General features: G+C 46.5%; 1 protein-coding gene across 1 annotated transcript in view; it reads right to left on the bottom strand.

Moving 5' to 3' along the window:
• Positions 1–23,369, bottom strand: part of LMF1 (lipase maturation factor 1) — a 136,198-nt gene that overhangs the window by 43,312 nt on the left and 69,517 nt on the right. The window contains exon 6 of the mRNA XM_058816187.1: positions 571–738. Within this exon, the coding sequence (XP_058672170.1) occupies positions 571–738 (168 nt within the window). The remainder of the gene's footprint in view (positions 1–570; positions 739–23,369) is intronic.

Here is a 23,369-nt window from a genome sequence, read left to right as displayed (position 1 = left end):
CAGGGATTTATTAGGAGGCCTCAATGGATCCACCTTGGGCAGCACAAGAGCCCAGCCAGGGCTGCACTCAAGATGAACCACAATGGTCACAAAAATGGATGCCCAGTTATGAGGTATCTCACTTTTATAAGTTCTGCTCCATTTGCATATTGGAGTTCATTGTCCAATTCCAGCTTTAGGTTATGCAGTTCCACCCTGCTTATTTTTCTCTCTCCAGCCCACGTTGTTTGTGCTCTTGGGCCTGAGATTTGGATCATTTGTCCTTGGTCCCCAGCTGGAGGAGGAATTGTTTTATCCCCCTACTCTGTGCAGAGAGCTCACCATCCCATAATGTGAATCTCAGAATTACAGCCTAAAGCAGCAGAGAATGTGAAAATATAAAAGCCAAAACCTGATGCACCGTAACATAAATCTCAGAACTATGGCCTAAAGCAGCAGAGAATTTGAAAACTATAAAAGCCAAAACCTGAGGCGCCATAACCTGAATCTCAGAATCACAGCCTAAAGCAGCACGGAATCTGAAAAATAGAAAAGCCAAAGCCTCAAGGACAGGAATGAGGAGCAGCTCACCTGGAAGAGGATCTGCAGCAGCCCGTGCAGGATGACCATCCTCCTGCCCAGCAGCAGGAAGAAGGGCACCAGCAGCTCGATGAAGTGATTGACCAAGGTCTCGAAGCGGTGGAACCACCAGGGCGAGCGGTGCATGAAGTACGAGATGGGGTTGGGCACTGGCTGCGTCTGCAATATCAGAGGAAAAAAGGAGTTAATCCCCTCCAAATCTTGGTATGAAGTGCTGCTACAAAGTTCTGGCCTTATTCCTTGTTTCTCTCCCCAAATTTGCCATCCTGCACCTCCGGGAACTTGTTTCATTGCAGACAAAATGACTTCATTCCACATGTCTTTAAACAAATTCATGTCTTAAAAACCAAGTTTTTTAATTTTCCCTTTTGTCATCACAACCAAACCCCATCTAAAATTAAGCCCACTATTATTCAACACTGAAATCTTACACTTAGATCAGCACTGAGGGATGTTAAAGCGAGTGAGGATCCTCAGAGCAGATCCAGAAACTGAGCCTAAGATTTGCTTGGGGTCAGGCCTTGGGTCAAACAGAGCCAGGAATGGAAACCAGATTTCAAAACCTCGGAGATCTGCTTTCAAAATGTTTAAAATTCAAATAAATGTGCTGGTGGAACTGCTTTCCAAGATGGTAATTGGGGAGAGGAAAGTGTAATTCCTCTAAACATGCTCTACTGGTTAAGGTATTTACATACTGGCCTTGGGACAATATTATTCTTTTGTCAGCCTGAAATTTTTTGACACTGAGAGATTTTTCTGTCCAGGACAAGAAAATAGCAAATTTTTCAAAGGCAACCACCCCAAGTTCTGATACGTTAATAAAAGCCACCCTAAGAAATCCCACAACTGGAGCAAAAAATAAATGAGAATTTATCTTAACGTATCTGACAGGCTCAAATTCCCTGGTATTGTTTTAAAACTTCAACAACAACAACAACAAAAGAGAGAGGTCGAAAACACAAATGATAATTGAAGGAGACACAACACATCTTTAAATTATTTGTAGTTAAATCCAAAATACAAACAAAACAGGGCAAATCCTGCAGGATGCATGGCAGCCAAGCACGCTCCCGCTGCCAAATCCCACAACTATTGTAATTCCTTATTAGCAAAGCTGGGATTAATAAAGCCTGGCCTGGGCTGGAGGCCCCTGAGGACAGGAGACCGCATCCTTCCTTCCCGGATGGAGCCGGGCCGGGGTCAGGGAGCTCTGCCAGGGCCTCTCCGGCCAAACTGGGGGGTCAGGGCAGCCCCAGGGGGGTCAGGGCAGCCCCAGGTGTCCCCGGCGTCCCTCCCCTCCACCAGGACCTGCTCCCACTTAATCCCTGATGGGCTCCTCCAGCATTCCCAGCGAGGCTCCCTAAGGGATTGTTTTGATCCCAGATTGCTGGGAAATGGTTTTAGCCTTCCAAACAGGCAGGTTGTTCCTTGGCTCTTTTAAATTTATAATTATATTATATATATATATAAAATATATAAAATATATAGAAATATATATATAATAATGTTGTTATTCTTATTATAATATTAATTTATGATCACAATTATAAACTTATTATTATCATCATAAAAACAAAGTATCACATTAGCACCATTTACTGTTATCATCATTATTACAATAAATATAATGATAATTATTTATTATTTATCATAATGACAAATATTAAATAGTAATAATTACTATTTTATTATTTTAATCCACATTATTATTATTATTATATATTAAATATAATTATTATAATTATAATATTATTAATTTATTATTATAATCACAATTATAAACTTATTACTATCATTACCACAATTAGTATCACATCACCCTAATTTATTATTATCGTCACTATTACCACAAAAATAATTATCATTATTATTTATTATAATAAATATTAAATAGTAATAATTATTTTTTATTTTCATCCACATTAGTCTTATTGTTATAATTCTTATTATATTATTAATTTATTATCATAATCACAATTATAAACTTATCATTATCATCACCACAATTAGTATCACATTACCACAATTTCTTATTGTTATCATTATTACCACAATAATCATTATTAATTATTTATTATAATTAGAAATGGTAAATAATAATAATAACAACAATAATAATAACAAAACCAACAACAATTGTTGTTGTTGTTGTCATTATTATTATTTTTAAGTGCTTTAACCAACCCTGGCCCAGCTGAGGCACCGATCTAATGGGTCGGAATGTTTGGCACTCATGGATGAGGACCAGGGAGAGCAGGCAGGGTTACCAATGTCACACCTACTTATAATTGTAATTAATACATTAATGTGCATTGTTCCCACTTGTTGCTTGAGCTGGGACTAGAGATTTTGCCATCCCAAATTGTTTAAGGGCAGGAAGAGAAAACTCCAGCCTCAAATCCCACTGCAGTGGAAGTTCCAGGCCAGCTTGGAGGGTGTGAGTGTGGGGAGGTCCCAGACTCCCAGAGCAGCTGTGGCTGCCCCTGGATCCTTGGAATCGTCCCTGGATGGGGTTTGGGGCACCCTGGCACAGTGAAGGTGTCCCTGCCACGGCAGGGGTGGGATGGGATGAGCTTTCAGCTCCTTTCCAGCCCAACCCAGTGTGGGATTTGAGGATCAAGCACAGCCCAGTGACAGCACAGTGATTCACACGTCCCAGAAATCCTTTAAAAGCTGCTGGGGGAGGAGATGTGTGTGTGTGTGTGTGTGTGTTCCTGCAATGCCTTCCAGATGCTGCACAGCACAGGTTCCCCAGGAAGGGAGCTGAGTTCCTTGGGATGGGGCAGGAGGCAGGAGCAGCCTGGGAATCACCAGGAGCTTGGATGCTGGAAAACCTCCTGGATTCTTTTTGGGCCTGAGCCCACCAGAGGTACCCACAGCTGGGGAAAGCACCCTTCTTTTGTCAGCCTGACATTTTTTGACACTGGTAGATTTTTCCATCCAGGACAAGAAAACGGCAAAATTTTCAAAGGGAACAACCCCAAATTCTGATATGTTAATAAGAAATCCTTAAGAAATCCCACAACTGGAGAAATCTTCCTTTGGAGAGGGAAGATTTCCTTCCTTCCTTTGCCCCACACCTGCTGTTCCAGAGAAATGCTAATCCCATGGGGACATCCCAGTGGTGTTGGTGTCAGAGAGGATGGAAAAGCTTTCCAGGCTCTCTTGTTCCTGGGATTTGGAGCTTTGCACTTTGCTTTGTGGCTGTGCTGTGAGGAAATTATGGAACCCCAGAATGGTTTGGCTTGGAAAGAACCTGGAGGATTATTTAATTTCCATCCCCTTCCACAATCCCAGGCTGCATCCAGCCTGACCTTGGGCACTGCCAGGGATCCAGGAGCAGCCACAGCTTCTCTGAGCACCCTGTGCCAGGGCCTCCCACCCTCCCAGGAAAGGATTTTATCCCAATATTCCCCCTTATTCCATCTTCCATCATAAACCCGCTCTTTTACAGTTTGAGACCATTCCCCCATGTCCCATCACCACACTGCCTGATGAAAATTCCCTCTCCATCTCTTTATCCTGGGAGCAGCTGGGAGTTCTCCTGCACCCAGAACTGTGATGTCCCGACACACAGACAGGGGAATTGCAGCTCCAGGGCAGATGGAGCTCAGCAAACCCAAGGTGGATGCACACAGAGAGGGAGCAGAGCCCTGGGCTTGGAGCAGCCCCCTTTCTGGGCACCTCTGTGAGACTGAAAATGTTTTTAAATTATAAAAAAAAAACAATTAGCAAACGCTGGCTTTGTGTGTCAGCACAACATCATAACCCTGGTGCCTCCCTCTCCCCGCCAGCAGCCGGGGAGGAACGGCTGCTGCAAACGCCTTTGGAAATGGGAGCAGGAAAATGAATCCTGTAATTCACAGGGCAGATTTGTAAGGTGTGAGTGCTGCTGCAGGAATTCTGGGTCGCCAGCTCGGGCCTGTTCCCTGGCTTGAATCGAGCAGCTTTTATGAGGGCTGGTAACACAGTCTAAAAATACGCACAATAAACTGGTTTTTTTCTCCCTACGGGGTCTATGGTTTAATTATGTTCTTAGTGAGAACCATTAAAGTGCTAAGTACCTGAAGACTCCTAATTTACTAAACTGCACCCCACTAAAAGCCAACAGAAGGCCATTATACAGAGGAGTGAAGGCTCTTCTTGGGGGCTGTGAATGCCCATGGTCCCTCCTCCCAGCCCCGTTATTGCCACAACTTCCCAGAAACTCCAAGGGAGGATTTAATCCCGGCCTTGGAGAGCCCAGCCCAGCCCAGTCCAGCCCAGCCCAGCCCAGCCTGGGGAAAGCTCCAGGCCCTCCTACAGGGAAACAAATCCCACATTGTCCTCAAACAACCCAGTGCTCAGACAGGGCTGGGACTGGGCAGACTGGGATGGGGAAGGTGTCCCAGCCCATGGGATGGGATGGGCTTTAAGGTCCTTCCAACCCAAACCTGCCTGGGATTCTTTATTGGGCTCACAGCACTGCTGCCATGCAAGGAGCTGAGCAGGGGAGTGTGGAGAAAAGGAATCAGGGGATCATGGAATGGTTTAGGTTGGGAAAGGCCTCTTAGATCAACAAATCCAACCAAGTGCACTCCATGGCAGAGAAAGCCTGAAAAACAGAAGGAAAGAGAGTAACAGCAAATAGGAATAAATAATGAGAAAGAAACAACTGTTTGGTCAAAAGAAGCAGAATTCCAGAATGAGCTGGGCTGGAAGGGATCTGAAATCTCATCCAGTGCCACCCCCTGCCATGGGCAGGAACACTTTCCACTATCCCAGACTAATCCAAGCCTGGCCTTGGACACTTCCAGGGATCCAGGGGCAGCCCCAGCTGCTCTGGGCACCCTGTGCCAGTGTCCCACCATCCCCACAGGGAACAATTCCTCCCCAGTATCCCATCCAACCCTTCCCCCTGGCAGTCTGAAGCCATTCCTTGTCCTGTGGAATGATGGACAATCCTCCACGCTGACCCCACAGAGGTACAGTGAACACGTCAGGAGCAGCTCTGCAAGCTCCCACAGCCAGGAGAGAGGGAAAGCCTTTGGCACAGCCAGCCGAGCGTGAGGAGCAGCAGTGCCCTGGAAAAGCAGCCTGAGAGCTTTATTAAATGCTTTCTGGAGAGCTGTGGAAGATCCAGATGAACTGCAAAGCTCGGCTCTCCAGCTTCCCAAGCACTCAGGCATGAACTCATCTCATCGGCTTCAAAGCAACAGCCCTCACTTCTCTTGTGCTTTGGACCAAAAAATAAAAAGGATTCTCCATAGTGGAGCCTAATTGGATCAGTGTGGTCCAACAGGCTGCTCCCTGCCAGTCCATCCTGCCTCAGATGCTGACCTGGCTCCTCAGGCATCTGCAGATCAAAGCTCCACGCTCCCAGGGCTGGTGGGAACGTCTCCCCAGCCCCGTGCCAGGAGGCAGAGAGAGGAGACGAGAGCAGGGAGGTCACTCCCAGCTGCTGGGAAGTGTGGGCAGATGAGGGTCCTGCCCCAAGTCAGCCTGTCTCGGGTTCTGCAGCATCCAAGGATTCCTAAAAACCGCCCTGCTTGGAGCAGGGGGAGATCCCAGAGCTTCCTCACTGTGGAAAGGCTCCACTCGAGCAGAGACCTTGAGTGATGAGCAGCAGAGGGATTTTGCACAAGGATTCTCATGTTGGGAAGGAAATGGAACAGGGAACTGCTCAGGCTGGGTTTAAACTCAGCAGCACCTTGTGCTGGGTGTATTTATCTGTATACACTCAAAGCTCCACGTCCACGCTACTGAAATACTCCCGACAGCTAAGCGGTTAAAAATAGCCCCTTCAAAACTTTCCAGTTATTAATAAGATTCCAATCCAAATAAAATCAGAAGGGAAAGAAAAAAAATAAAAAGGAAAAAGCTGGATCTGGCTTGAAATGCACACTGCTCTGACATCCAGTGGGTCACAAGGGGTCGGCTCTTCAGCAGCGCAATATCAAAATAATCAAGGCTCGATAAAGTAATAAAAAGAGAAGTTGCCTGTAGGTTCTTGCTGGGCAGAGCTCTCCTCGCCCAGTCAATAGGAATATTCAGTCCATAGAAAAACAGACTGGAATCTGCCTGTTTAAGACAGCAGAGCAAGCCAAGGAGATGTGTGTTTGACACGGTGCCAGCACGGCCATAAAATGTTGGCAATTTAGTAGAGACGTGGTGCCGCGCCACTCTCCCAAAGGACCTAAATAAACTTCAGATGGAGAACATATATTTTTACTTTTTATATATATAAAAATCTGCTGGTTCATTTTTAACTCCTTTCCCCAGCCAGCCCGTGCTCGGGGGTTTTTCAGAGCTCCAGCAGGTCCCTGCTCCTCCCAGCCGAGCCAAGGAAAAGTTAAAAGCCTCAAAAATCCCAGCAGTGCTTCACGTCTGGAGGTTGGGTTTCTGAGGGAATGGTGGCTGCAGCTGCCAGAGGGGAAAGGGGGCTTGGGGAGAAGATTCTGCTCTGCAATTTCATGCCTTAGCACTGTAAAATATCCCGGGGAATTTGTTGTTTTCCTGTTGACAACGCTGTAAAGTCGCGGGTGGAGGTGAAACCTCCCTGCTACGTTCAGTTCTGGTCAGGGTGAATCAACCCAGGAGGATCTGGGGGACACTGAATGGTGGGGGCTGGAATCCCAACCACCTGGGTGGGGGCAGAAGGCTCCTTTCTGTTTGCTTTTCCAGCCTGCACCCAGCTCCTGGTCTGAGCCTTCCCCCTCCAGGAACAGAGCCCACATTTCCAGGGCCCACAGCATCCCTGTTTATTGACACTGCTCCTCCGTAACGCGCTCCGAGCTGCTCCCGGAATATCCACTTAATTGGGGATGGATTGCAGATTCACCTATTTATTCTGGACATTCTTGGAGAGGTCCTGAGCTAAAATTACACAAGGAACCACTGAGCTGTTGAGGCTATTTATTTGTTCAAAAACCCGTTCAAATAGCTGGCGGGGCCTGGGGCAGACATTTGGGCTCTGGTGGGGCCAGCAGGAGCTGGTGGAACCAGCTGTGGGTCCTTTGGGGTTTGTCAAGAGCAGCAGAGATGGGGCAAATTGGGTTTAGGTAATGGAAGGTCCATCCATAAGAATGAGAGAGTGGGAAGAACCTCCAGGATGGTCAAATCCAACATTTGACCCAACACCATCATATAGTGAAGAAAAACCAAGATTTACGGGAAACACAAGAAGGTTTCGTCGCAAAGGCAAGGGGGGAGCTGAAATCCCTCTCCAGGTTTGCTGTTTCCATCAGATGGTGCTGTTCTGTCTCACACTCCAGGATTTTCCAACTCAGGTCCCTGGCCTGGAGCTCCCTTTCCCCACGGATCACTCACCAATATTTTAAATTGCCATTTAAGAGCATATTGCAAATGTGATCCTTTAATTGGTCACTGTTATGACTCTCTATTAGAGAAGACAAGTTTTTCCACACAAGGTAAGCCCTGAAAATGTTTAAAAACAACCCAGAGCTGATGTATTTATTATGCATTTCTCCATATATAAATAATTCCATGAAAAGGGGACGTAGTGAGTGGAAACTCCATTTAAAATGTGATCCCAGATGGTGGCAAAGCTCTAAAATTGCAAGGCAACATGTAAAGAAAGATTAACGACCTCAAACAGGCCCAAATTTATGAGGTGAAAGCCCCTGTAATCCTGGAGAAAAATGATACCAAACCTTCGACCAGACAGCCAGAAAATACCTCTGCTTACTCCATGTGCCCTCTGCCATTTTACATTTTCCTTTAATACTCATTATTTGGGGTTCAGTTGGTGTTTTCTCCTGCAGGCCAGAGGTTTTGCTTGGGTTCATGAGCACGGTGAGGGATTTGCCAGCTCCCACCAGGCCCCACTGATAAATCAAGGAACAGGAAAGTGATGGGAATGAGCAGTGGAAAGGGGGAAAAACAGAGCCAGGACATCACAAGAAGCCTTGAGCATCACAGCAGGACCCAGAGCTCCCCCATGAAGTGGGATGAGGGGACAGAGCTTAACAATTCCAACATTAACCCCTTGTTGCGCCCAAGTGGGAAACGTTCCAAAGGGAAGGATGTCAACATTTCTTCCCAAGGAACGTGGGTCACCCCAGGCCAGCAGCATCTTCTGTGCTCTGAACTCCACCAGGAGCAGACTGGCTGGCACAGCCCATTGCCCTGGGCACCTCCAGCATCCCCTGACCAAGCTCCTGCTCAGCCCCCTCGCCATTCCCACCTCAGCAAGGTCACCTGGGCTATTTTACAACAACATTTTTCAAGAATTTTCCAACTTTCTCTACAGAGTTCCTTGCACACTCTGATGCCTTGAAGGGCAAACCTATGGCTTTGGAGAGTGGAAGAACATCTTCCTGAACATCTTTCTGAACATCCTTCTGAACATCTTCCTGAACATCTTTCTGAATATCTTTCCAATGGCTTCACTCAGAGGACCCAGAGCTTTACCCTTCCACTCACAACCCCAAAACCACCCCATGGCTGCTCTCCCACAGCCCCTCATTCCCTCATTTTTTTCCCCTTTAAAATGCCCAGTGCTAAACCCAGGCCCAGACTCCTTCAGAGGGCTTTTTTTTGGTGTGTGCTCATAAACACGAGCTCAGCACCAGGCCAAGGAACACACGGAGCCCCGGCTCGTGCCTGTGTTTGGATTAGGCCGCTCCGTGGCCTGGACGTTTACAGTTGGGTTGGGTTTTTTTTTTTTCTCTCCCCCCCTCCACAACTCGAGACAAACAGTGAGAGCTTTCATAAAATGTGCTCACAAAGGGTAAATTGTGCCACGAGGAGCCGACTACCTGGTTGGTCACTGGAATTCTCCGAACTGGAACGCCACCGCACTCCGAGCCAAAGCCAGCGCCGGCGGCGGGAGGGGGAACTCGTTTAACTCTGCCACTGCCCAGGAGACAGAGCACACCCAGCACAGAACTGCACAATCAGCCAGCTTTAGACACCTCTGAGATCATTGAGTCCATGGCCACCACCAACCCACGTCCCCATGTGTCACATCCACATGGTTTTAAATCCAGAGCTGGCTCCACAGGAACCATCGTGCCTGATCCAGCTCTGAACCTCCCGTCCATCCATTTCTAGAGCAGGATGGGATAAGAATAAGACAAGAGGAAAATCCAGGTTGCTGTCCCAAAGATGGAGACAAAAGCTTGGGAGAGTTTGTTTCTGTTTTAGGCTTTCTCCTGAGTAACAAAGGATGGAGTCGGGAAGAATTTAGGACAAGCAAAACAAGGCACAAGAAAACTCTTGGCCATGAGGAGCTGATCTCCAAACTCTGTTGGGTGAATCCAGCAGCCAATTCTGCTCCTCCTCAGCAAAGAACGAGGGCCTGGAGTGGCAGGACAGGGGGGAACAGCTTCAAACTGAAAGAAGGGGGAATTAAATTGGGGATTAGGGACAAATCCTTCCCTGTGAGGGTGGGCAGGCCCTGGCACAGGGTGCCCAGAGAAGCTGTGGCTGTCTCTGGATCCCTGGAAGTGTCCAAGGCCAGGGTGGATAGGGATTGGAGTAACCTGGGATAGTGGAAGGTGTTGGAGTTGGAACTGGATGGGTTTTAAGATCCTTCCCAACCCAAACCCAAGTGATTGTGTGATTCCACAAGCTGCACCTCTCCAGCAGTGACAAAGGCACTGCATCTCCTCCTGTGGCCATCATTCCAACAATCTTCTTTTAAACAATTCAGGGGTTAAATTAGTGACTTCTTACAAAAACATAACAATACTGCAGGACATAATACACACAAAGATATAAAACTTTAAATCCTACTAATGTTAGGAAACAGGCTCGGGCATCTTTGGACTCCTGAACACAAACCGCGCTTGTTAGAAATATCCTCGTCCCCCTAAAGGCCTTCCTTGGGTAAAACCAATAATTAACTACATTTTAAAGGACACAGTTTCAGGGAAGTTCTCCAGCACACCCTTAACAACTCCACTGGTTTCCCTTCTGACACAAAAACGTGACGGATTTCAAGCAGCACGTGCCAGAGTTGTGCTGCTATCCAGGAGGGAAGAAGCCTCTCCTAGCAGCACCAAAGTCCAAATCCTCTTGCCTCGAGCTCTGGCAAGTTCTGCCCTTGTGTAATCGCTTGTTTTGTAAGTGTTGCTTTTCTTATAAAAAGAAATCAAGAAATTCTCCAGGCAGATAAATTCCACCCAATAAATGTGTCACTCCTCTACCCCCGTGGACATAATAATGCCCTCACTCTTGTCCCAACTTGGAGCACTCACAAATCACCATTATAAATAAATCTGCTAATCTAAGGCAAGCAGCTCATTTTTAATAAAGCCTTTTACCTCCTTTCCTAATGCCAGACAAGATCCTGGAGCAGCTCAGTGCCCGAGGGATGGCAGCTCCCATCCTCTGCGCCAGCCCATCCTGATGCTGCCATGGGGCTCCTGCCCTGTGTTATCCTGGGACAGGTTTGGGGCTGGATTTCTCCATCCTGCTGCTGTAATAACAGGGCTGATGCCTTGTCTTTACCTGGGATCAGTTTTGGGCTGGATTTCTTCATTCCAGTGCTGCTGTGGGGTTCACGTCCTCTGTTTACCTGAGATGTGTTTTGGGCTGGATTTCTTGGTCCTGGTGCCACCCTGGGGTTGTGCCTTGTATTTTCCTGGGATATATTTGGGGCTGGATTTCTCAGTCCCAATGTCACTGTGGGGTTTGTGCCTTGTCTTTTCCCAGGATCAGTTTTGGGCTGGATTTCATCATCCCGGTGCTGCCATGGGACTCATGTCCTCAGTTTACCTGGGATATATTTGGGGCTGTATTTCTCCATCCCAGCGCTGTCACAGGGCTGGTTTGTGCCTTGTTTTCCTGGGATATGTTTGGGGCTGGATTTCTTGGTGCCGCTGTTGCTGCGAGTCTCGCACCCTGCGTTTCCTGGCACAGCTTTTGGGCTGCATTTCTCAGTCCTGGTGCCACCCTGGGGCTCATGCCCTGTGTTTACCCAGGCTGTGTTTTGGGCTGGACTTCTCCCACCTCCCACACCCCACCACCCCTGGGAGCAGGTCCCAAACACTGCTCCCATTGATGCTGCAGGGCCGGGGCGATGCCGGGGCGGGTTTGGGGGGGGGGTTTGCTGCCGAAATTCGGTTCTGGCTGGGTGTTTAATATTCCCCATCATGCTGGGCTGTTTCTGCTCGCTGCTGCCTGTCAGTTAAGCCCGGGGATGTTTATTTTAACGGCCACTTGTGGTCAAGGCTGGTGCCAGTTGTACGGCATCGGTTACGCAGATTTAGCGCTGGGGACTCGGCCCCGGCTCCCCGAGCACGGAAGGCAGCCAGGGCTGCCCGGCCTAATGTGAAACAACTGAACTCTTCCAGCAGTCCCTGCTCCACATTTAACCCTCGCTGAGCAGGAGCTGGCTGATTCCACAGCTCAGCCTTCCCACATCATCCCATATCCTGGCCCTTGTCCCATCTGCTGCTTCCCAAACTCCCCCGGCAGCAAAACGTCTCGGGGTGATGATCTGAGAGCACCACGAGGAGCAGGGAATGTCCTCCCTTGTTTAAGGAAGCAGTTTTTAGGGGAAGGAGAGGATTTTTATGGATTTATCATTACTCCAAGCACACTACTAGGGGTGATCACAAATTAATTGAATTAATTGGAAAAGCTCTCCAAGATCATCGAGTCCAAGCTGTGACTGATCAGCACCTGATCAACCAGACCAGAGCACTGAGTGCTAAAGGATGCTCCGCATCCCTGCCTGGTGGGCTGACCTGTGCTTGGGACACAAAGCCAGGCCAGCCCAGCTCCCTGACAGGAGCCTGGCCTTGGCACTGCCCCCTCCCCAACCCCAACCCTGTGCAGAGCAATCAGGCAAGCCCCTGCTGCTGCTCCAGAGCCGGGCCAGGCTCAAATGTGCAATAACCCAGGGCCTGCAGCAGAACTGTGCATCATTTCTGATCTCCTGGACGGGCTCCAAGATGCTAATCAGCCCCAGATTAAGTCATCAAGCAAACTGATGAGCAATCACATTCTGTCAGTGCAGCTGCACGGCATTACCCGGCGGATCCGAGGGAAGGGGGCAGGAGGGCTTGGAGGGGCTGGGCTGAGCTGCCACGGTCCTGGCCCTATTTCTGCTCCCAAAATCTGCCAAAATCACGCCAAGGTGATCAGTGTGGCCATGCCCAGCCTGATTTGGTGGCACACAGCTGCTCCCATAGCATCCCAGGGTTTTCCTGGATCAGCTCTGTTTTCCATGGAGAAACCCTGTGGAAGTGCTTGAACTGGACCATCAAAGATGCTGCTAATGAGGGACAATAATTAACAGAAACCTGTTAATGGTGAAGCACATGGAAAATTGATGCTCAAATCCCAACTCCATTTGGTGGGAATCTGTGAGGAGATTCCAGGCTTGCTCCCAACATAACCCCACTAGGTTTGCAGAGTTCTCACCCAGAGAGAGAGCTTCTTCCTAAAACATGCCCAGGAAATAAATCAAAACAGGAGGAGAAGCAGCCTGAATGTCCAATAAAGAGATGCAAGAAAAACCTCTGGAAGTATCAGCATAAAATACTAATTCTGAATTTTTCTGTTCTAAAAGGAAACCTGATAAAAATAGATAAATGCTGGCAATATTATTAAGAGAATGGTTTCTACTCATATTTTAACACTGCTTGAGAGGAAATTAATTAACTGGAGTTGCTATCAGGGAATTGACTCTTTTTACAGATCTTGGACATGGATACACAGCACCACAGCTCCAGTCAACCCTTCCCTGTGGTTTTATCATCACTTTTTTCGGCTCCATTGGGAGCTCCCCTCCCAAGATGATTACCTGGATGTGAACACCTGGAAAGTCACAGAATGGAGGGGTCAGGCTGAAGGACCCACAATGGGAATATTCTCCCACCTCCCTGCTCAAGCAGGGTCATCCCAGAGCACATGATTGTGCCCAGACAGCTCTGGAATATCTCCAGTGAGGGAGATTCCACAACCTCTCTGCAGGCACACAGGGAAGGGGAATAATGACATTTAAACCAGGACAATGACCCACAGCCTCTAAAAATAAAAATTAAAAATAAAAAATAATTTTAAAAATACAAAAGAAAGAAAAGAGAAGAAACTCTGCATTTCAGGGCAGGTGATGGAGATGCAACCAGGACACAACGTCAGACCCTTCATAGTAAAACCCTGGGAATAGCAAGGCCAAGCTGCACCGTGTTAAAATTCAAGGCTAATTTAAAATCTTGTTCCTTAGTGCAAAAGCTGGAAAGACGCCCAAGCAGAGGGAGGAGGGAAAAAATAATAACCAAGCCAATTGTATATTTCTCCTAGAAATTCCATGTCAGGAGGTACCTCAGGACTGCACCCGCGGGCTCCAATTTCAATAAATCAACACAGCGTGCGGGGCAACGGTAGCACAAAGTCCTGCTCTCCCTGCAGCAGCCAGCCAGGTAAAATCACCAGGAACAAAATGCCCATTCTTCCTGCTCCTTGGCAAGGGGACAAATTACTTTCTGCACCTCTCTGTGCTGAAGGAGTGGTTATTAAATGCAGTCGGGGCTGCCTCTCCAGCTGAAACCCGGGGCGGAACGGAGCGAGCGCCACCGGCCGCGAGGGATCCAGGGAGCAGCGAGGGATGAGGCCACCCCCGTGTGCATCCCTGCCCATCCATGGTTTACATAATTCAGATTTGGGGTCAGGATGGAGCTGGATGTGCGGTGGGCTATGGGTTTTGGTGATAATTTATGGATTATCCCGACGGTCGCAGCCTGGCCGGGAGAGAGCAAACGGGGAGGTGAGAGCAGCTCTGAGCTCCCCTGCTCATCCCAAATGTGTCTGCACACAACGAATCCTGGTGGCTTTGGTTGAACAGCAGCTTGCCCATGTCTGGGACACAGTTATGTGAGAACTGTGAAAATTGCAAGGAAGGGAGGGATCAGAAAGAGTTATGGGAGGGAAGGAGAAAAAAATAAAGGGCCTAAAACCCAACATTAAATCAGAAATTTGAAGAGGAGTGTCTCCATATCTTGATTCACCACCTCCACTGTCCCCCCACAAGGACATTTCACACCATTTCTACTACAAATCATTTCACATTTCCTTTACGATCAACCTCTCTCTCTTTGTTACTGGATGGGACAAGGAGCTCCAGCTCCAGACATTATCCCAAAGGATAATGGGAATAGCCAGGGGTTGGAGCACTTCTAACTCAGTGCTGAGAAGGAAACAGTTGGTGGGAACAGAAAAAAAATATATACAGAGATTTCTATAAGAGATTTACCTTTTTTTACCCCTGAAATTTGAATTTTCACTGAGTCTCCCAGCATGTGGGATGTTGGAATGTTCTGATTGAGAGAAATGGGATTTATTCCAGTCACAACCAGCACGTCCAAGCAGTCACTGGGTCCAACCCCTCCTGGAAGCCACAGGCCAGTGGGAGATGTCCCACAGCCTGAGTGCTCCAGAAACGCAGCAGGGAAAAGTAAAGCCCTCAGGATCCAATAATTCCATAAAAAACCAGTCAGCCCAAATATAGCCACGGGCTCATCCTTCAGGAAATCACTGCACGTGGCACTCAGTGTCCAGCTCGGTGACAAGCTGATGCTCCAGGCTCCAAAGTTGGATTGATGATCTTGGATTCTGGGATTCAGTGATTTTGGGGAGCAACAGAATTCAATTCATAAGAAGTTTGGGTTTTCTGTGCAGACACAAACTCTCCCTGGATAACCCCTCAGCTGTTTTGTTGGGATTAAATTCCATCTTCAGCTTGCCACGTAAAACACCTCAGAGATTTTGTGCCCTCCATAAAATATTCCAAAAAGCAGCTTCTCTCCCACACAGCCTTCAAAGTGCATCCCAACCCCAAAAGAGAGCTGCTAGAACCTCTCTAGTAGTGATTAACTTGTTTCCAAGTCCATGCATTAATTAAAATAAAATTAACACGCCGGGAAATAAAACTCCTGAACAGAACTGGCCATTAAAACATGTTTAGTTCAGCACAGCCAGCAATTTCCTCCTATATTTAGGGAAAAAATAGTTATGGGGCTGACCATTGCTTCGTGTTAACAGCAACATTCCCAAATTTGGCCTTTGCTCCCAAATTTACCCTAAACCAAGATAAATACAGAACAAAATGACAAATTTGGGAAGCCCCTTGGGGTTGGATGGGCAGGAGAGTCTGTGGCTTCTCCCTGGATGGAGGAGCCAGTGCAGAAAACCATGGAGAGGGATAATTTTAATGGGATTTAAGAACTACCTCAGCTGCCTGAAATGCAGATCTCAGGAATGCCACCCAGAGCCGACGAAGCAGTAATTTTTTCCCAAAATCAAGGAACATTGGGAATGCTGGTGTGAGGGGCTGCTGGAGAGCAAGGCCAAAGGCACAGAACCCCTCTTTGCTTTGTCCAACTGCAATTCTGAACATCATCCCTCATGGCTTCAACCTAAAACCACAGCTCACGTGGAAAACAGCAGCTGATGAAGGGGAGGAGGAATTGCTGCAAGGAATTCAGGAGAAGTTGCCATGGTCAGTGGAGAGGGAAGTGCCCAGAGCGTGGAATCTATTGGTTTGTGATCAATAAAAAATACCCCACAATGATTCTGTCCCACTGCACCAAAACAGCTTTTCCTAATATCGCTGGTGGAAAATTTTAACCATAAATTTTAGGCTGAAATCCTCAAAAATCATCACACTGAACACTGAATTCTAAAAAGTGACAACTTGGATGATTTTTAAATTTTTTTTAAACAAAACCTTCCTGCTGTGTTTTACCCAGGAACTCCCAAAAAGAGAGAGAATTCCTCAGGGATCACTGCCATGAATAAAACAGTGTACAAATATTGATCATTCCCTCCCAGCCAGCAGGGGAAGGGTTAACCCTGGGAACACTGGAGCTTTATGGTGTGCACGGCCCAGAATGAGCTCCCAGCCCAAAATGAAACACTGCCAAAGCTGTCCTGCATTAAGGGCACTGGAACTCCATAATAATTTATGAACTGGACTCTGGTTTTTTACACCCCTGCAAACAATGGCGAGGCAGGAGGTCTGAGGAAGCCGAGGGTTAAAGGTGATTTTGTAGTACCTGAATTCCCTTCAATAACTCAACACATGACCATTAGCCTGCTTTATCTGCCTCTATTAGGAAGAGCTGATGAAAACTTTTAATCTGCTTCCCAATGGCTCCAAGCACTGGGGGGACAGGAGATTGTTTTGTTGGGAGCATGGGGATATAAAAATAAAATTAAAATACATGTGGGGAGTGGGGTTGGCCTGGCCTAGGCCAGGGAAGGATGGGATATCAGGGAGGAATTAATCCCTGGGAGGGTGGGCAGGCCCTGGCCCAGGGTGCCCAGAGAAGCTGTGGCTGCCCCTGGATCCATGGAGTGTCCAAGACTTGGAGCCCCCTGGGACAGTGGAAGGTGTCCCTGCCCAGCACTGAATGATCCCTAAATTCCCTTCCAACCCAACCCATTCCAAGATTTCTGGCAGAAAACACCAATCACAAATCACCACTGACTCACTAGAGGTGATAAATCACATTTTCCCCTACATCAGGATGATTTCCTGAACATTCATTTATTTATTTATTCATTTGGAAGTGGATTATTCATTTATTTATTTATTCATTTGGAAGTGGATTATTTATTTATTCATTTATTTATAAGTGGATTATTCATTTATTTATTTATCTATCCATTAATTTGGATGTGGATTATTCATTTATTTATTTATTTGGAAGTGGATTATTTATTTATTTATTTGGAGGTGGATTATTTATTTATTTAGTTAGTTATCCATTCGTTTGGAAGTGGATTATTTATTTATCTATTTATTTATCCATCCATTTGGAAGTGGATAATTTATTTATCTATTTATTCATTTGGACGTAGATCATTTATTTATTTTGAGGTGGATCATTCATTTATTTATTCACTCATTTGGAAGTGGGTTATTCATTTATTTGCAGAGCCAAGCCAGAGGCATCTACTGCCTTAAAGCCTCTGCAGACTTGAGCCACTGCTTAAGGAGAACAAATTGGGGATGATTCCAATAAACAGCACAGGCCCAGAGCAGAGGGAAAACACTGAGCAATCCCCAAAACCTGTCCAGGCCAAGGTGACAAATGCAAGGACACCCAGAGCACATAGCCAGGCTGTCCTGGAGGTGATTTCCCTCTGCAGGAACATCCATCACCCCCTGGCACCCCCAGCCAACATCTGGGGCTGGGTTTGGGGAGAGCAGAGGCAAGGCTGCCTCATCCAGGGGGAGATGGATATCTGGGATTTACCCTCAAGATTAAAGATCATCCTTAAATCCCACCCAGTGCCACCCCTGCCATGGCAGGGACACCTCCACTGTCCCAGCTGCTCCCAGCCCTGCCCAGCCTGGCCTGGGACATTCCCATGGATGGGGCACCCACGGCTGCTCTGGGCACCCTGTGCCATTTATATTCTTATTTCAGCTGAAATATTCTTATTCTGTGCCATTTATATTCTTATTTCAGCTGAAACCAGAGAATCCTGGAGTGGTTTGGGCTGGGAGGGACTTTTAAAGGCCAGATTACTTTTTGTTTGAATGATGGACAGGAATTCCTGCCCAATCTCCCATCCATCCCTGATCTCTGTTAATGTGAAGCCATTCCCTGTGTCCTGTCCCTCCATCCCTTGTCCCCAGTCCCTCTCCAGCTCTCCTGGAGCCCCTTTAGGTCCTGGAAGGGCTCTGAGCTCTCCCTGGAGCTTTCCCTTCTCCAGGTGAACAATTCCAGCTCGCCCAGAGCAGAGGGGAGGAGCAGCCCCCACACCCAGAATGGCAATGCCAGCCTGGGACAAGCAGAATCCACTAAAAACAAACAATCAGGAATAAACCAATTATTTCATTGGCCATTTCTCCTGCCCCTGTAACCTTCACAGACAGAAAGAGGAACTGCAAGTTGACCAGTTTGGGGTTTTAAATCCCCAAGGAGTCAAACCCAGCCCTTTCTCTCCCTCCTTCCCTAAAGCCCCGTGGAATCTCCAAGCAGGTAAGAAAGTAAAAGCCCAATTAGAGCTACTGTAACTCCCCACTTGTTTAGACATAATTGTCTAAATAAAATAAAGGGCTTAATTAGCAAGATCATCAACATAAAGGCAGATTTGAATAAACATTCACTTCGTCAGTCAGAAGCAATTAAGGTTTCTCTTGATAAGAGCAATCTCAGCTGGATGCAGATGTTTTTAATAATGCAAATATTTTCCCTACTTGGAATAATTAAGCCCAGTATTTTTTAAAAGAAACTCTGCAAAGGTTGGTGCTGGGAATAATCAATATTTCCCTTTCTCCCCCAAGAACCACATCATGAATGCTTGATAAGGGAATTTTCAACAGCAAGGGAAGTGTCCTCACACTGAGGATTTACAAGAAATACTTTTGTGTCCCACTTCAGTCAAACAAAAAATATCTGGCCTTTAAAAGTCCCTCCCAGCCCAAACCATTCCAGGATTCTCTGATTTCAGCTGAAATAAGAATATAAATGGAAGCAACTTCTAGCCAGTGAGAGTGGGTTTCTATGCATTAATACAAATGGAAAATACCCAGTGGGATATTTTTAGGGGCAGATGAAGGAAGGACTGACAGAAACGACCTCCTGTGACAGATCTGATGGAGCTCCAACCCAGCTGAATGCTCCTGGCCCTGCAGAGACCCCAGAATGGAAAGTTCTGATTGAGAGAAATGGGATTTATTTCCACTCCCTGAGCCCTGTCCCAAGGCTGAGCTCCATCATCTTGGGGGTCCTTCCCAACCTGAATGATTCCATCCCTGCCTCTGTCCCAGCCAGGACAGGTTTGGGAGATTTCACCCACTCAGGAATATGAAAACCCACTTATTCAATGCCCTCAGAATGGGCTTTGCTCCTTGCTGGAGATCAAGGGGAAGAACTCAATGGTAAAAATAAATAAATCACCCCACAAGTTAATGCTGGTGGTGTCCAGGGCAGCTCCTGTCAGTGCTGAATTCCTCCTCCTGTGCCTGATCCATCTGCACACGCTGCTAATCAGCTCAGGCCTCCCTCCCCTCTGCCTCAAATTGCATTTAAAACACAAATAATAATAATAAAACATCATAAAAACGTCACCAGACAAAGCAAATACACCAGAACCCCGAACCTGCTCTCGCTCATATTTTGTCCCAGCCCCTATAAAATTAACTTTTATTACAACTTTTACTGGCAACTCCAACCTGGGTCGAAATTATTCTCTGATTACTGTGCCCATATATCTCAGGGCAGGCAGTGACCCTCATCCAATTACCTTCAGGAACACTTTGCACACACCCAGGCTCCACAATTAAATCTGGGATAACACACACCCTGCTCCTGGGGTGGAAAAGTCTCCCTGGATGATTTGAAATGTGGCAAAAATGAAAAAAAAAAAAGAAAATTTAAAAAAAATTGCTATTTTAATCCCAAAATCAATCATGCACAAACTTTAACAGCCTGGGAGGGTTGCGAGGGGTTTTTTTTTTTTGTTGTTTTTCAAACACAAAAACCAAATAAAAGCCCCCTCAGCATGCACGGTGCTGGCTTTAATTTCCTTGAGTGAACAGTGTGTTTGCAGGGAAGAGGAATACCTGGAATTTGGGCTCGTTACTGCCCCATGAAATATGTCCCCAATGGTTGGGGGATGGATTTAAGCCTGGCTTAGTGCAGTTCCTCCAGCCCAAGTGCCAGGAGGTGCAGTTTAATTAGCCAGGGCTGTGCTGGGCACTGGAATCAGGCTCTGCTCACACTGAGCACCTCTGGCTTCCAGGGCCCCAAAAGCACCAAAAGGGAAGGAGGGAGAGGAATGGGGTGGGAATTCCAACTGGAGCAGATCAGAGACAGCTCCCAGATTGCTCCAGGTTTGGGGGGATGGCTCCCATTGGATTTATCCCACTAAATTTATCCCACTGGATTTATCCTATTGGATTTATCCTACTGGATTTATCCCACTAGATTTATCCCACTGAATTTATCCCATTGGATTTACCCTACAGGATTTATCCCATTGGATTTACCTCACTAGATTTATCCCATTGGATTTACCCTACAAGATTTATCCCATTGGATTTACCCCACTAGATTTATCCCACCAGATTTATCACACTGGATTTATCACACTGGATTTATCCCATTGGATTTATCACAAAAGGCCTGGAATCTGCTGCTGATTATTTGAAATTCCAATTTAAAGATATGAATTGCAATATAAATGCTCTAATTCTGTATACAAAAATATGAATTGCAATATAAGTTCTCTAATTCTGTATACAAAAATATGAATTGCAATATAAATGCTCTAATTCTATTTTTGTATATAATTTTATACACAAAAATATGAATTGCAGTATAAATTCTCTAATTCTATATAAATAAATATGAATTGCAATATAAATTCTCTTAATTCTGTATACAAAAATATAAATTGCAATATAAATTCTCTAATTCTATATAAATAAATATGAATTGCAATATAAATTCTCTTAATTCTATATACAAAAATATGAATTGCAATATAAATTCTCTAATTCTATATAACAAAATATGAATTGCAATATCAATGTTCTAATTCTATATACAAAAATATAAATTGCAATATAAATTCTCTAATTCTATATACAAAAATATGAATTGCAGTATAAATTCTATATACTACTGTGTGTAACAGCCACTGTCTGTAAGCTTGAATTTGCCATGCAAAAAAAAAAAAAAAAAAAGGAAGACACTCAATGATAAAAAGGCAGAAAATCCCAACTCTAGGGACATCCAGAGCTCCTCCAGCAGCACCCCAAAAGCCAGAGCTGAGTCAGCAGATAAAGAGAAGAACAATATAAATCCTTACAGAAAAAAGGACTGAACTGACTACAAAAAACAAATCTAAAGAAAAACCAATAAACCCCAAATTAAGCAGCACAAGAGAGAAGCACAAACATAATCCTAAAATCTCCTGAGCTGGAAGGAACCCACGAGAATCATCAAATGCAGGTGCGGGTCCTGCCCAGGACAATGCCAACGATGCCACCCTGTGCTGGGAGCACCCAGCTCCACCTGAGCCTGCCAAAACCTTTTTTTGGCACATCCCTGGAGTTCAAACCCTACAAGAGGTGACCCCAGCACTGGGGAGGGCTGGGAGGGAGCTGGAGAGGAAGCCAGGCTGAAAAGAGCTGTCAGGAAATCCTGACAAAGCCAGAGAATCTGAAAGGACAGGCAGGGGATGGGGAGGAGGAGTGTGAAAAGGAGAGGGAGGAGAAGGCCCCGCGATGCCCTCAGGTACTCCATGTGCAGCTCCTGCCTTTGCCTGGGATGCACAAAGGGCTCCTTCTTCCGAGGGAGAGGGAGCCATGCAGAACATTCACCATGGCTAATTAATTTCGGCCCCTCAATTACCAGGGGGATCTCGTGACACAGCTTTATTTGTAGCCTCTCTCTTTTTTTTCTTTTTTTTTTTCTTTTTTATTTTTAATAAACAAAAAGCAGATAAGAAGCGTGACACCTTTAATGGCTTTACAATGGCTTTACAATGGCTTTACAACGGCTTTACAATGGCTTTCCTGCCAGCTCAGCCCACGTGGAAAGGCTTGTCCTGCCTTTGGGAGTCCCAGCACTGATCCCTAATCGGATCATCCCTGTGCCAGCCACAGGGACATCACACAAACCATGGCATGGTTGGGTTGGACTGGTTAAAGCTCATCCCACTCCAACCCCCTTCCACACTTTCCACTGGAATATCCATCCAAATCCTCCAGGCAACGGAAATGCACGTGGAAAATGGAAAAGCGCTAAAAATGGAATTAATTCAGATAACAAAGCAGAAAAAATCCTGTTTTATTACAAAAGATTTGCTGCCTCAGCCGCTGCGTTTGGGCAGGAGATGCCCGGAGTTCCTGGACAAAAACCACAGAAATAAACAACACTGTGGGTTGTTTCTTTTTTTAACTGGAAAGGGAAAAGCTGTTGTTTCTACACCCCAACAGAGATTTGCACATGAAAATAATTCACCAAACCCACTATGGCCAGAGCTGCTGCCAGCCTGCCCATGGGGAGCTGGGGACTGTCACAGCAGAGCCAAACTCCCCAAAAATGTGACAGCACCTCGGTAACTTTGGGGTGAAGGCCTCGTTCCCTCCTCCTCCTGTCCCTGCAAAGGACAGGGAGCAGCCAGAGGGCCAGGGAATAATGGGGACATTCTTCCACCCACCCCAAACCTCCCACGGCAGGGCCCAGGGCCTGCCACAGAAACGGCCCCATTTAATTTAAAGGAACAAAGGACATTCCCTGAGCACCCTGGGGCTGGAAATCAACCCTAAAGGCAAGAGTTTGTGTCCACAGCTTTTATATCCAGGGGGTGGTGTCTAAAAGACCAGGATCAAGCATGTTGGATAATATAACATAAATTCACGGTTTGAGTTGCCGGAGCAGAGTTTATCTCTCACAAACCAATTCTGGCAATCCAGAAGATATTTGCAAGGAGAAGACCAATGTGAAGCCTCCAAAGAAACTGAGAAGCAGCCAGTTTTCCACAAATCCCTGGTTTAGCTGAACAAAAGCCAGCAGAGGCCTGTCCCTGTCCCAGAGGGAGGGTTTGGGTGCTCCAGGGCTGGGATGGCTCCGCTGCAGCTCCAGGCTCAGAAAGTGCAAACAGCAGGGAATGGAGGAGAGCAGTCTGGGAGGGTGGGACTGCACAACCTGGGCTGGAACTGGACAATGAACCCAACATGGAAATGGACCAAAACTTATCAAAGTGTGAGAACTCCTGACCCATTGTCCATCTTGGGTGTAGCCACAGCCAGGCCCTTGCACTGCCCAAGGTGAATCCTTTGAGGCCTTTTAATAAATCCCTGCTTTATTCCT

This window comes from Ammospiza caudacuta, chromosome 17, assembly GCF_027887145.1.
Source record: "Ammospiza caudacuta isolate bAmmCau1 chromosome 17, bAmmCau1.pri, whole genome shotgun sequence".
NCBI lineage: Eukaryota > Metazoa > Chordata > Aves > Passeriformes > Passerellidae > Ammospiza > Ammospiza caudacuta.
This window is presented reverse-complemented; position numbering and strand designations above follow the sequence as displayed.